The sequence below is a fragment of the Falco cherrug genome, chromosome 4 (assembly GCF_023634085.1).
Source record: "Falco cherrug isolate bFalChe1 chromosome 4, bFalChe1.pri, whole genome shotgun sequence".
In the NCBI taxonomy this organism is placed as follows: Eukaryota; Metazoa; Chordata; class Aves; order Falconiformes; family Falconidae; genus Falco; species Falco cherrug.
Genome location: NC_073700.1, coordinates 98,660,507 through 98,674,920, shown reverse-complemented (window position 1 = coordinate 98,674,920; position 14,414 = coordinate 98,660,507). Strand labels below are relative to the sequence as shown.

At 46.0% G+C, this 14,414-nt stretch overlaps 1 protein-coding gene across 1 annotated transcript in view; it reads right to left on the bottom strand.

The window, feature by feature from the left end:
• Nucleotides 1-2,767: 2,767 nt before the first annotated feature.
• TMC2 (transmembrane channel like 2) overlaps nt 2,768-14,414 on the bottom strand; it is a 34,789-nt gene continuing 23,142 nt past the window's right edge. The window contains exons 16-20 of the mRNA XM_005435641.3: nt 13,689-13,928; nt 11,809-11,934; nt 6,720-6,798; nt 4,441-4,561; nt 2,768-3,331 (exon numbers count right to left, since the gene is read on the bottom strand). Coding sequence (XP_005435698.1) covers nt 3,078-3,331; nt 4,441-4,561; nt 6,720-6,798; nt 11,809-11,934; nt 13,689-13,928 — 820 coding nt within the window. The 3' untranslated portion in view covers nt 2,768-3,077. The remainder of the gene's footprint in view (nt 3,332-4,440; nt 4,562-6,719; nt 6,799-11,808; nt 11,935-13,688; nt 13,929-14,414) is intronic.

Sequence of the window (14,414 nt, the reverse complement as noted above, 5' to 3'; positions counted from 1 at the left end):
GAGAAGAATAATAAAATAATTAAGCTTAGATATTTCCTTGGTTTTTTACCAAAACCTTTTGGATGCAGCATTTGAGCTAGTGGCCACAGATGATGTGAAAAATTTGCAATGCAGGGGGCTTTTCTAGTCATATATGAATGCAAACTGTGTGCTGTGTGAGATGGTACTGGGAGGCTCCCACTACCAGCACTGAGCTTTTTACTTTTCCTTTCTGCTTGATGTTAGCCTGAGCCCCACAGGAAGCTTGGGATGGATGTAGTCTTTTAACAAATGTCAGGGGAGGGGGTGCAAATCAATGCTGAATTCTCAGACAAGTATTTATTGCTGTTCCTAATGATAGAAAAACAGGGATGAAACCAAACACCACTGAATACTCCTATGAGTCTGTGGAGTTTAACCTACGGTTGCACGTAACTGGTAAACAGGCTCAAAACTCAGGGAGCCATAAAATCATTTCAGTCACTGTGAGGACCGAGGGTTGGCGTTTTTACACTTTTCACAACCGTTGTGCTCTAACAGAGGACCCTATTGTGAATTGGAGTCAGGGAAGAGTTGCCACCGGTCTGCAGAAATTGTCGTCTAGCTGATACAGTTGCCCTCGTACGTACCCTGAAGCCTCTGAGCTTGCAAAAGACATTGATCAATGGGTTAACCTAATGTACTATGATTAGAGATGAGCAAACATTGAAAGATTAATTAGCTAATGGGCAGTTGTGTGCTCCAGAGATGACACAGTGCTTTGTAATGCTCAGTATTATTGCAGGTCTCGGGGGCCTGATTCAGAGACCATTCAAATCCTGGAATAGTTACTTATCTGGTCTAAGTATGCTTCTGCTTCTCAGGTTTTCAAAACCTGTCTGGGGTTCTCTATGGCTTCTTCATAATGTTTCTTATTGCCCTGATATTCCCTGTGCAAATAAATATTCTCTACTTTTCTTCCACATGTGCCCACCCCATGTATGCACACACAGGTTTCCAGCCCCTTTCTGTTTTCTAGCAGAAGTGAGATCTGAAGCCACGTCTCCTATTTCCAAATCATGTTTTAATGTGAAATGAGGAGCTAAGAGGAGAGAAATCCTATTCCTCATTATGCAACCATTCCCTAGGTACCAGAGCCTGCAGGGCAGACTGGCTGGGCTGAAATCAGGGCACTGTGTTGTTTCTGTGCCATCCATGCTGGATTAGCAGGCTGGCAGCACCTTCCCCAGCACTTTATGATCAATATTTTCTACAGACACTTGCAGAGAAGGATGGGTGACAAACAGCTTCTGTCTCTTGAAAAAGAGCTTCTCTTGTCTGACTCTTCGTCAGTTCAATGACTGGGTATCTCTGCAGACAGAGGTGGTTGGAAAGGCAACCACAGCCGTCTTGCACCAGCAACTCTCATGGCAAAGAGGCAAGACAAGACCTTATCTGTGAGACCCAGCTCAGAGAAATGTCTTTCCAAGACCAGGAAATAAATTTAATGAGCAGCTTCCCATGTGAAGGCCCCCTGGGAGAATGAGCAACCCCAATGATCGCAGTGTGCCTGGGAACAGCCAAACCGACTTTGAGCCGTGCACCAGGGACAGCTACTTCTACAAACAACCCATTGACTTTTCTGTATTTGAAAGCAAAGTGCAAGGATTTAGAAGAAATTCTGAATTCTCCTTTTATCTGACTCTCACTTGTATCTCCTGGAAGAGTACTTCTTTAGGACTCTGGTCTCTTTTATAAACCACAGACATCCAACAATGAGCTAGGTCTCTGTCTACAAGTAAGCACAGTGCAATATTTAAGTCCTTAATTGCTGTGAGGAATCGGATGCCTAAATTGGCTTGGACCTGAAAAATTGAATCCTTTTTCCAATCTGCCTCATGTCTGACCTAACTGGATTCCTTTGCCTAGCTCCTCAAAGGTGGACATTCCCAGACTGAGGGTCAAATGCTCTGTGGTCTGCCAAGTCATAGAGGAGAACTAAGAGACTGAGTTTCCTGTCCTGAACATATTCTATGACAAAATTTGTGACATTTAGTGGAAAAACTCAAGGTGACAATCTTTAATCTCAAATATCCCAGATGTAGTGGAATTGTTACTAGCTATATCTATGGATTTGTTTTTGCTGAAGACCATGAGTTTATTTTTTACAGATTTTTTTATGAAGAACAACACATATGCGAACACCAGATCTAAGCTGGCTGGGATGGGTTTGTGTCAACAACAGGAAGAAACTGTAGCTGTAAAAGAGCAGGTCAGCCCAGAGAAGGCCTGCCACGGAGTCCTGGGAAGTTCAGTAGATCTGGAAGATACGATCCTTAAACTGCACCAGAAATTTCTAACTGGTTATAATCAGAAACGAGGCCAAAGGACTTTTAGTCTCTCAGTTGTGCTGGGTGGTGTTCTACATTAGGAGTCAAATCTAGGGATGAAATAATGGTGCAAGGTACTGTCAACAAACTATGAAAAGAGGAACAGAGCGGGAAACCCGAGAAAGCGCTGGCGGGATACGCGGCAGGGATGAAGCAAAAAGGTGTAAGTCTGGAGGCGGTAGACTGGAGGAAAGCTATCACTAAGGACAAAATGCAGCTGAAAAAAACTCCTCCTGTGCTGGACTACTCTTAGTAGCAGCTGCTGTGCAGTTGGACAGGGACGCTGGCCTTTTTTAAAGAGCGCTTAATTCTTCAGGTAGAGGGACAGAAAAAAAAAAAAAAGAAATCCCTTTGTTGAAATTACAGGTAAACTCACACTACTTTTATTAACTGAAGAAGACTTTGAAAGGACTGACAAGCGAGCTCACTGTGCTGTTGTTAGTGGCCACAGGGTTGCATTCTGTATGCAGTGGTTTAGCAACGCCACGGCTGATCTTCACCCTGATCACCTCCCTTTTCCTTCATGATCAACATCAGCGCAGCCACTGGGGGTTACAATGCCAAAGTACTACTAAGCTTCTAAACAAAGCTGGTTTAGATATTCCGTGTTGGATCGATACAGATCATCAGGAGTGGATGACCAACATACGGCAATCGTTTCCTGCTAAAACTACGATAGTTCATGCAGCACCTCTATTTTAATGTCAAATGGGAGAAACGTTGCTGAGCTTATCGAGCAGCATGTGAGTAGCGTGGCTGCCCTCTCCCCCTTCCAGGGACTGGTCCCAGTGGGTACCCCCTTGGCCTGGGCTGGCCAGGGTAAGGTGCCCAGACGCCCGGTGTCAGTGGCTGTGTCACAAATGTGCGTGGCGGCAGGGTGAGTGCTGCTCCTCTGCCACCGCTCATGGTGCTGCCGTCCAGGGCTGCTGCTCTGCTTTGTGTCCCGGCAGGGCTGGTTCTATTAGGAGACTCTATTTTCTTGTCTAGAGCAAAGATTATGAACGTTATTTTTTTGAAAGCAAATGCTGTCTGTCTTCCTCTCCCCAGTGGCTGCTGTTTCTTCTACATGCAATAACCCGGCTGTCTGGGGGTTTGTGTTTGAGCATCTGAGTGTAGAAATCATAAATAAGGCTGGCCAACAGCCAGTGCCTGCCTCTGCTGCCCGAGCTCTCTTTGCAGGTTCTTACTGATGCGTCTGTAGGACACGGCAGCCCTACCAGGCACATGGTGGCCATGGCTAGTTGCTGATTTCAGTATTTATAATCAATGCACCCATAATGCTGCAGGACTATTTCCATTTAAATGAGCCCCCTGAGCCTGCTCTGAGGGGAAATCTGTGTTGAGCTGATCTGAACTTACCAGCTTGTCTCAGCCTTTCCAAGAAACAGCCCATTTAAATGTGAGAGGGTTATGGTGGCACTAGTCTGCTGCTCTTGTCTGCATCGAGATGGAATGAGAATCTTTCACGTGTTGCACTGCTTCTGACAACTGAGAGGAGGATGCTCTGCCAGTCAGGAAATGGCTGGTTCAGACCATGCCTGGAGGATCTGTCTTCCTTGAGAGTGCCCAGACCCGGGTGCCAAAGCCTCCTCCCACATCTTTCTGCTCAGCTATAGATGCCCTCAGCAGAGCTGACAGCATGCATTTATTTGCCCTAAGACCAATGCAGTCCCGTAAAAAACTTCTGTCTCATTCATAACAAATTTTCCAATGAAAATCTCAATTTGGAGGAAAGCCTGTGCCTGGCCTAACTCATCAGCCCAGAAACAACGCAGGAGTTTCAGCATTGTTCCCAGAATAAATTGATGGTTTCATGGCTGGCATGATTAATAGCTGGGATACAAATCATAACTTTGGATTACAGTTCCCACACTGTGATAAGCTTGTGTGAGACATAATCTAGTCTAGAAACTTGCCCTTTCTGGTCATCCATTGGCAGGTGGACTTCTGTAAGCAGGCAAAATCTGTGCTAGTTATACTCATCCGATCCCTTGCAAATGTGTATCGCTCCGGTTTCTCAATCCTTCCCTCTCAGTTTAGTGGCAAAAGGATCTTTTTCAGGAGGGTTGAGGGGAGGTTGTTTAGTTTTTACCTTCTGGTTGTTTGGGGTGACTTTCACTCTTCGTACTTGGTGTAAGTAAATCCTCCAGATCTTGCAGCATGGGGTTAGTGCTGGCTTTGTTGTTTCTCTTGTTTTTCTCCTCTTCACGTTGCTGCATCAATAAAAAAACCCATCAGGTTTAGTTTGAAAATGCAGATGTAATCCATGAAATGCTGGCCCAGCTAAGTGTTCATTGGTATGAATGCAATCTCTTTCCATGTTCAAGGTGCAGCATCTTGGTTCAGTGACCCAAGGGTTTACAGAAAGAAAGTACATCCCACGCAGGTCTGAGAGCCTGGGAAGCAACAGCTCTGCTCCTGTTAGGGCAAAGCACTTGCTGATGACATGGTTTATAGGTCTACCAGGCTGTCTGTGTGTTTCTGCAGCTGCTAGTCCACCCTCCCTGGGATTTTGGTTTGTTTTAAATGTGGACCTCTTGGGAGGGAGGGTGTCGGTGATAAATGCCAGAGGAACCGGAGGAAGGCATGGCAGCGTGGGGATGGGATGTAGGGCTGTCTTTGGTTTTACTTGCATGCACTTAGGTCTTCAAAAGATTTCCTTCTGGATGGCAGGAGGAAGAAAATACCCGGGGCTGTTTATGCTCAGGACAAGCATGCTGGATGTGGAAAGGGGGAAGCTGCCCTCTCATGCAGTGAGAAAGCTTGGATGGCATCCACTCCAGCTCCATCCCTGCTCCCAAAAGGGTGATCTGCCAGTGGAGGGAGTTGTGTGCTGGAGCCATGGGATGTGAGGCGGCTCATGTCCTTGCTACAGCTGAGAGGTCACAGCCCACAGAGCAGCAGGCAGCCATGGCAGATCTCTGTGAGCTCAGCAGGTCACCACATGGGGGTCTCTGGGGGACCCCAACTGCTAACCACCCCTGCTATGACCAGGCAGCTCCCATCCCTCACTCCCTAAGCAGTGGGGCTGTGCTGATGCCCTCCCTTTCCCCCTGCCCTGCTGCATGCCCCTCCTTTTGCCAGGCTTGGCTGTCTCAGCAATCCTACAGGTGCCTGCGGGACAAACATACATAATGTCGGTGCAAAGGCATGTGCTTGTCTGAAGATGTGTTTGTTCCTTTGGGTAGTGCCAGCCCTTGCCTCGTGACCCCTCCATGGGGGTTTGTGCTCTCTTAAACCCTGATCACAACCAGTTTGTGCAGCATGAAATAGACCACGTGCCCCTAAGTCCGAGTGTGCTGTAGCATGTGTTCAGCTCTTGCAATACTTGAGGTTGCCCTATGCAGGAAGACCCTTATGTTAAGCCACGTGCATGAGTGATCAGTTCTGAATTTAAGCATTCAGATGTAATTTATGGAGTCTAATTTTTCAGTGCTCACATCCTCACTTTTAATGCTGCACCAGTCTCTGATTTATGCAATGCATTGCTTCATGTGGCATTGCTTCCTTGGCTTGGATCCTGCCCTGTACTAGTAAAATGGCTGATACCAGTCCTCTGATGGCATCATGTTCTCTCCTGATGCAAGGCTTGATACTTTGTACACATCTATGTAGTACAAGACGGCACACGGTTAGACGCCCACCAGGAAAGCTCTGGGGGAAACTGGTGCTTGCAGACCAGCACAGGCCCTGATAGCAGGCCACCTTTGCTGTTTCTCATTGAGACTCCTTAACTGAGCAGAGCTGTGCTTTTGCAGGTATGCTGCTGCCAGGGCTAATCCATATAAGTTCAGGGATCTCTGCATTATTGTCCTCTACATGTTACAACCTCAACCAGTTTTGGATATTGTGAGGTCCAAATCCTACCCTGCTAATCTGAATCCTTGCATCTGCCTGTATCTTGCTTTTCCCATCTGCATGGCAGAGACAGACACCAGCCTCCTTTGTAAAGTGCTTTTTGATTACCAGTAAGAAATGTTGTTGCCATGTTGTTATTTATGGCTCTTTGCTCTTCAGCTCGTACAAAATCTGGCTGTGGTTTTGGTAGGCTTATTGCTGTCCCTGGGAAATCTCAGGCTCCAAAACGTTACTTGAACTTTGAGGTAACTTACTTTTGTAGGTGGAAAGTGCAGTTTATGGGAAAGCTTACTGTATGAAACAGCAGCCCGTTATGGGACGTGACCTATTACGGGATGTGACCACTCTTTGCAGTTAGCCATTAGGTACCGTCAGAGAGGAGTGAAAAAGCATAAAATGCATCTTCCCCTTGTGTCGCTAATGTGTTCAGAAGTGAAGACCAATTTGAAAGCATATGTTGCATGTCAGACGTGCGTGGTATTTCAAAGATGGCTTTGCCAGATCAGTACTTACCATCTGCATTTTCTTCTTCAGCTCTGCATTGGCGCGCTGGTAAGCTTCAGCCACGGCATTGAGGTAATAGATGGCAAGGCTACAAAAACAAATGTATTGCTGTAGTGATAGTATCAGGGAAGAGTGAAAGATAAATGAGGAGAACATTTAATTTTGCCTACCTTCTAATACCTAGTTTTCCCACCAGCTGTCTCCAAACTGCCTTTACAGGCTCAAGGCTTAGGAAAAATTCAGGTTGCCTCATGGCATGGTCAGCTAAGGTGGGCTGAGCCAATCCAGTAGCTCAGTTCCGCTCAAACAGAAAAAAAAATGACCGTCCTGGCCACCTGCCTCCACCTTGGCTGGCCATGGGCTCCCTCTGCTTCATTTTCACTAGCCCTGGTGAAACTAGGTGACAGCCTTGAAAACCACAAGCTCAGTTGATAAATCATATGGCTTTCTGCCATGGCTCAAAGGAAGAACATGCCTGGGAGACAAAACAGGCACCAGCTTGCACAGGGGCCTTAGAAAAAACTAGGAAACCAGGAAAATGGTGGCCGAGCAGGGCCCTGGACCCTCTCCTGAAAAGCACACTGCTCAAGGCACAGTCTTGGTTCCCACTTCAGGACCGGCTGCCTCCTGCGTCCCGGGAAGGGGCTGTTGGGAACGAGCAGAGACAGGAGCTGAGGGCAAGCAGATGCCAGGTCGGAGCAGAGCACTGGCTTTTGTTTCGATCCCTTCTTCTGCAGAAAGGGCACGCCAAAACCAGGGGAAAATGGAGCCAAGCTGGAGGGAACTGCAAGGTGAGTGGGATGGGAGAAGGCGTGCTGGCAGCCAGCCTTTGGTGCGCGGGGAGGGACGTGTTTTAAACCATGCCCAGGAGTCAGGGCCACTGCTACCTGCCAGCCAGTAATGTTTTGGTTGTCAAAAATGTCTCCTCCTGCTTTTCTAGAGTGCTTTTATTCTTTATTATTTATTTTTTTTAAAAAATATAATACATATATATTTATATTTATATATATTAAATAAATATAAATAAGTATAATAAATACAAATATAAATGTATATTTTATATATAATATATAAATATAATATAAACATATATTAAATATAAATTTAAATTATAAACATCATCTGCTTGGTGACTCCAAGCCGTTCCCAGGGAAAACACGAGCCGTTCAGTTCACCACTGTAGCTGTTCTTTTTTTTAAAAAAAAAGTAAAAGAAAATTCTCTTGTAAAAGGAAAAAAAAACAAAACCAAAAACACCTGTTTGAGTGTGGCCCAGGTTTGGTATCCTCAAAACAGGCTCAAAGGTTTTGTCAGCAGAGTGCCTGACTCTAAACCCAGCAAGGCACCGTGTACCGGCAGCTGGTTTCCAGGTCGGAGATCAGGGAGGGGTCTCAGGGTAGCCTTTCTTGAGGCATTTTGCAGGGGTCTGTCTAGAGGAAACGCATTTTCTTTCTTTTGCCTAGAATTAACCCAAAACTCATTCTTGGTGATCTCGGCTCTCTGCCCTGCAAACACCCCTTGGAAACTGTTATTTTTGTTCTTCTGCAAGGATGTGATAGTTGTATTTCTTCTATGTTATCAAACTCATTGCCTAGGAAATATTACTTTGTAACCAGGGCTTTTGGGCTGCTCCGCTATTTTTGTTGTGACCAGTCAGGATGTAAGTGCCTAGAGCAGCCCTGTTTTCATAAAGATAACTAGGTCTGCCTATCCAGAGACATCTGGGATGCCATGCACTCTGTTTCTGAGCTCCCTTCTCAAGTTCATTGAGTAACTGAGCAAATCCACTTCCATTCCATTTTCAGTCCTTTCTCACCCTCTGCATTAGCAGCCAGCATCCTCTCCAACCACTGCAGCTTCCTCCCCTGATGGCTCCGGTGCTTGACGGGGCATTGATGGGAAGGGTGTCAACTCGCCAGGCTCCTCTCCCAAACATCGTGAGATACAGACCCACTCTGTCTCCAGGCTAAGCCTGAGTTTGCTCTGTCCTTGGTTTATTGCAGGTTTCTTGCTCAAGGGAGGTTGAGTTTGTCCAGGATGGAACTGCCCCTTAAGGGGTCGTGGGAGGGAGAGGGGAAAGGGGCAGTGCCACACGAAGGGGTTTGGGGGGGTGCTTTTGCTCCAATCCAAAGCAGGCAGATTTGCACTGGGTTGTTCAGGCCAAGCCCCAGCAATGCTGAAGTATCTTGGGTGTTCCTCCAAGGTGCATGCTGGTGTCCTGGGCAGGTCCTACAGGTGTGCTGGGTTTGCTGTTGAATTCCTGATTCATGCTGCTAGTGCTGGTTCCCAGAAAAGGCAGAGCAAAGTCAGGTCCTGGTCTGACTGAGCAGCAGCCTGAGAAGCTGTAAACTTTGCTGGGAAATCGAGTAAGCATTAGCAAATGGAGTTTATCCACTTCCAGTGGGATGCCTCTAAAGCGAACCTGGTGATGCACTCTCATGCTTGAACTGTTTAGCATAGATGCTGCATGGCACTGACACCCCTCTTCTGATTTACTGCTCCCCCAGAGCTGGGGAGAAAGTGTGGGTCACTGTCCTTCTCTAGCCTACACAGTAGTTTTCAACCTTTTTCTCCTTGATGAAGTAAGGTGCTTCTAGTTTCTGCCAGGAGGCTCTGCAAGCCATGGGTTGAAGTCCTGCTCCCAACCCAGGTGGGATTAGGTTATGTGCTTGTGTGCACAATATCTCTGCTTCTTCTTGCTCTTTGTTTCCTTTCCCCCTTGTCCTCAGGCAGCTGGAAACAGGACAGGAAGTTTGACACCCACGTCACCTACTGAACCCTGTCATTGTTTGGGACCAGAAGCCAAGAACAGAAATAAGCAGAAGAGGCATTTCGGATTGCATGGGGGGAAAGGAGAAGGGCTTATCATGGCTAGAGAAAATGACTTAATTCTGTTCATAGAAGCAGAAAACACATTTTTCTGAGTGTCTGCCATCAAAGTCAATTGACTGTCCATTTGTAATCCAGCTGTCACTTTTTGTAGAGGCTTTTTTATTTAGGCTGCGCTGTAGGTTGCCTTGCTTGCTACTTTGAGAACTGCTGTCTCTTTGCTCATCAGGACCAAATGAAGCTTTTGCACTTCATGGTTTTAATCTTTTGGCAAGCTGGATGGGGATCAGTGTCAGGACTAGCTCCAGCTTGACCCTGTCTACCTGTCTGCACTACAGCAGAGGTAGCAGCAGAAGCTGAAGATTTTCAGGGAGAAGGCAGGAAACTGGGGACTTGCTGAATGTGATTCCCTCGACTGAAAAGTTTCTGAGGAAAGGATTCAAGCCTTAGGAAACATCCTTGTATGGTAGCTATGATTTTGTCTGGGATTATGCCAGGAAAAGTTTGTATGCACATAGGAAGCAGCGCTTCTGCAAGACCCCTGATGCTCGTGGGGTATGTGAGAGCTACTGGCCCAGGCGCTGTAGGTCTGACTTGTCCAGGCACTGTGGGAGCAGCCACTTTTTAAGGTCTGTGACTTTCTCGGAAGCTGAATGACTGGAAATCACAAGTATCTAGTATACTCAAAGGCCTCACAGGCGGTGTATCTGGGTGGGAAATGAGGATATTTTAGGTGATGTGGACAGAGGGTATCTCTCAGTTTGCAGAGGGGATCGGGGCAGAGACCAAATGGTGTTTCGAGGAGAGATGGACTGATGGGAAGGCTGTGATGTAGGAATAGCTCAGACTGGGAAGGGGTGATAAGAGGTGTCTCTTCAGCAGATAAACTGGGTTTGTGCTGTTCCCTGTCCTGGCTGTCAGTGGAGGAAAGGGAAGGACATTGTCACTGAACAAAACATTATTTTCAAAGGTCTACTGCTCTCCCACCACTTTTTTTTTTTTTTTTGGCGGGGGGGTGGGTTGCATCAGAGCCTCAGAAACCTGACCTGCAGCCCTTTTGTAAAGGTCATCCGTTTGGAATGGATTAGTTCTGCAGTCTTCATGTCGTGTTTGCGGTAGCATCTGCTAGTGCTAGTGCCAAGCCTGCAGGAATAGAGCTAATAACTCAATAATATGCTTGGTCGTGCTATGAATGTAGCATGAGACTTGTCTCCTGCGTGTATCTGATTTGATTCTTCAAGTTAGGGTCGCTCTGCATGAGTTACAGTGATCCTCTGTAGGTTAAAATGGGTAAGTAGTTTGAGACAGGTAGAGGGATGACCGGTCATTTTCAGTTTAATTGGGATTTTTCTCATGCTATTTTTATAAGAAACTTTTGTAACATGGGCACTTGTATTTTATTTAATTTAATGGCATTATCTTTAGTGTAACCTATTCAGAATGAAGGATCACAGTGTGCGAGAGTGGCTGTACTGGATCAGCCCAGAGGCCCATCTCCAGTGTGTGGAGATGCCCAAGGAAGAATCAGAGCAGGCAAATATATGTAATACACCCCCTAACCCTCTCCCTGTCTCCTGCTGTTTAGTCTGGAGTGTTCAGAACTGCCCACAAAATTAGGCCACAGCTCTCCCACTCATTTTGATAGCTACAGAAACCTCGAGAACAATGCCAAAATTTTTTTTTAAAAAAAGAAAAAAGAGAGCTGCCCTGGTCTTGGTGCTGCTGAAGGTGCTAGGGATTTAAGTGTGGATTAAAAGCTGAAATGATCAGGCAGCAATGAAAAAATTTCCAGATGTATTATTTGGAAAAAGAAAAAAAATACAACTCCCAAACCCCCAATAACCCAAACAAAAAACACACCTCTTCGTATTTTTGGAATGTGTAATTTTTGAATGCACTGGCTTGGCAGTGTTGTAAATACCACCAGCTGTGACAGAAATTGCTTCTCCAAAAGACACCAAGCTGACACTGTCCATTCATATCCTGCTGGCTACTGAATTTTTTTTGTATGAAAGCTATGACAGCTTTGATATCCATGAGGCCTCTGTCAGCAATGTGTTTCGTCTACAAAGTTGTGTCTAATTGGGTCAGGTAATTAAATTTTGGGAAATTGGTTGGGTGAAGGTGAGGGGGGTAGGGACCACGTGTCTGCCCTAATCTGGGCTGTTATCTCAGCAGAAGCTGTATTTAGACCTCAATAGCATCCCAGCATATTTTTTTTCCAACCTCCTCCCCCCAGCTGGGCATGTAATATTGCAAGGAAAACTTACACCATGAGCAGAATTGCAGGTATGATCAGTCCTGGATTTGCCACATAGCTGAAGATCTTGGCAACAAAGAGTGGGAAATCGAGCTCGATGGTCTCTTGAATGACTTCATACATCCTTTTCTTTCCACTGGAAAGACAAACAGCCAGTTAAGGGGTGTAGATGTTTCCTGCAGGGACAAAGTGGCTCCTAATTTAAGGATGTTAAGTCGCATGTTTCCTCCTCCTTTCAGTAAGCACCAGCTTACTGTTGGCCACCAAGGATTTTAAAATGCCTTCATTTTAAATTATCTGTTGGCCCATCCATTCCCCCCCATCCCCCACTGATTATAAGAACAATCTTTGCTAGGCCAGCTTGCTTCTGGAATTAATACATTTATTTCGACATGTGGCTTTTTATGAGTTCTGGCTATTTACCCCTTTGAAATATATAAAAGCCTACAGATTGCAGTAACCATATATTTCTGATTATTATCTTGTTAAATATGGCCTTTTCATGGTAGTGATGACTTTCCATATGCAAATTCCAGCTTTCTGAAATAATGAGCCAACTTGAAGAGCTGCTAAGTAATGACAAAAATAGCAAGCTGTGATTATTGCTTAATAGGAAAGTCAGTGAAAGAGTAATTTCAAACCGAATTGATAAAGCAGATGAGAGTATTCAGTATGAAAGGAGAACAGATCTGTAAAAGGCTGGATTACATCATTGATCTTCTTCTCTCCCCAACATCTCTGGGTTGGGGAATCCAACCCTACAAAGCTATTCTTCGTATTTAGGCTTGCTGCCTCTAGAGATCTTGCAGAGTTCTGTTCAGGAAGGTGTTGGACTCTGTCCTGATGATGAGAATCAAAAAAATCAAACTTGGCTAAACGGTACCCCAACTTCACCAGCTGCTGTAAGCTCAGGAGAGCTGAGCTTTCAGTCGAGCTGAGAGGTGTGCCAAGGGTCTGAATCAGGCTGAGTGGCTTTTGAAGGGTTGATTGGGAATTGAAATAGCTCTTTCACATTGCGGATTAGTCATCTCCAAATGACAGCATGCACGCAACAAGTCTCTTGTCAGATGTTCTGACATCGCTCGTTGACACCTGTCCTTGTTACAGAACTGAGGGAATGTTGATCTCTCGTCTTCTCCCCTGAGTCTTTTAGCTTTCTGTTGTTCTCCATTAGGATAACCTAAAACAGCACATCTACAGGAACAATCTGTTCCAAGCTGGCTTCTTGCTGAGTCAGACTCAGCAGGCCCAGGAAATGGCGTTATTCAATCAAATTAGACTTTATTAGCATGTTAATCCAGTCCAGTGAATACTCTATGCAAGGCTGATTCTGTCCTAATTAAAAACCAAAAATGGCTTTTTTAAAAAAAGAAAGTTGCAGCTCTTCAGGCTCAGACCTATCAATTTCCTGCTATTTTCCAAAAAAATTCAACACATAACATACATCTTATGCTGTGGAAGTTCTTGGCTCTGTGGAAGGTCTTAGAAGGAGCCTTTGGACCCGTTTTGCTCCTGCAATGTTCCAGAGAGCCTCAGGGGTGCTCCTGTTGCTTTTCCTACTGTGGGCTGCACTCTGCTGTCCCACCCCTGCTGTCCTCTGGTGCTTTCATTGGTGTGTGTTGGGGAGACACCAGGTATCATGTACCAGAGGACACAAAGCAGTGAGAGCCCGGGGGGAACAGTAAGCAGGAGCTCAGAGCAGGTTCAGTGCTCCCAGCTGGCTGCACCCCACAGCCGGGCATGGCCCATTGCCTCACATTGCTGAGGATTTAACCAGACTGGCAATGAAAGCATTTCACCATCTCTGCTGGAGTCCAGGCCTCCTAACTTCATGAAAATAATCTCATGTACCAGAGCAGAAAAATGGCCTTTTCGGTGTTTTGCTAGTACCTGAATGGTCCGCAGTCAAAGGAGGGCGGCAGGGACATGATGGTGTAAGCCACAGGCAGGAGGCTGAGGAACAGGATCAACAGCAAAAGTCCCATGTAAAAATTATTAGACTTGGATGCTTTGAAGACGCGCTCATGAGGGACATTGCTACTCATTACAGCCCAGCACTGAAAATACATGGAGGTTAATAAGCGCAGAACGTTTATACCCACGAGCCCTGGTGCATAGAAGGATCCCATCCTGAAAAGGAAAAGAGAAGGACAGGTGCTATTTTTTGACAGGCTGGAAGTTTTTTTTATTTTCAGAACAAGGAAAACAAGTGTTCACGTGGTGTCAAGTTTGCTCTCAAATGAAGTCTTAGTGGGCTGGCTTGTGCTGCCCACGTGCTCCCAGAGGAGAAGCTGCCTGCATCCGTGTTAAGGCACAATAACCATGTGCTGAGGACCAGTGAGGTCTCAGGCCCCTCAGCGGTTGCAAAGAAAGATTTTCAGTTTGTTACAATAATTGCTTGGAGATAGCTTGGAAAATTTCAGGTGAATGTAACCAGCAGGGAGAGATCCCCTTAAATCTGTGGAGTAGTAGTAGGGGAACAGGCAGAAATTTTCAAACCACGGCAAGAGAAGCCTTGCTCCCAGAGGGGAGGTGAGGGTGCTTTGTGCTGTTGCCCATTGCCCCTGGTGCTGCACAGCAGGGCAGAGCAGCTCCTGTTCGCCCTCCCTTGGGGTG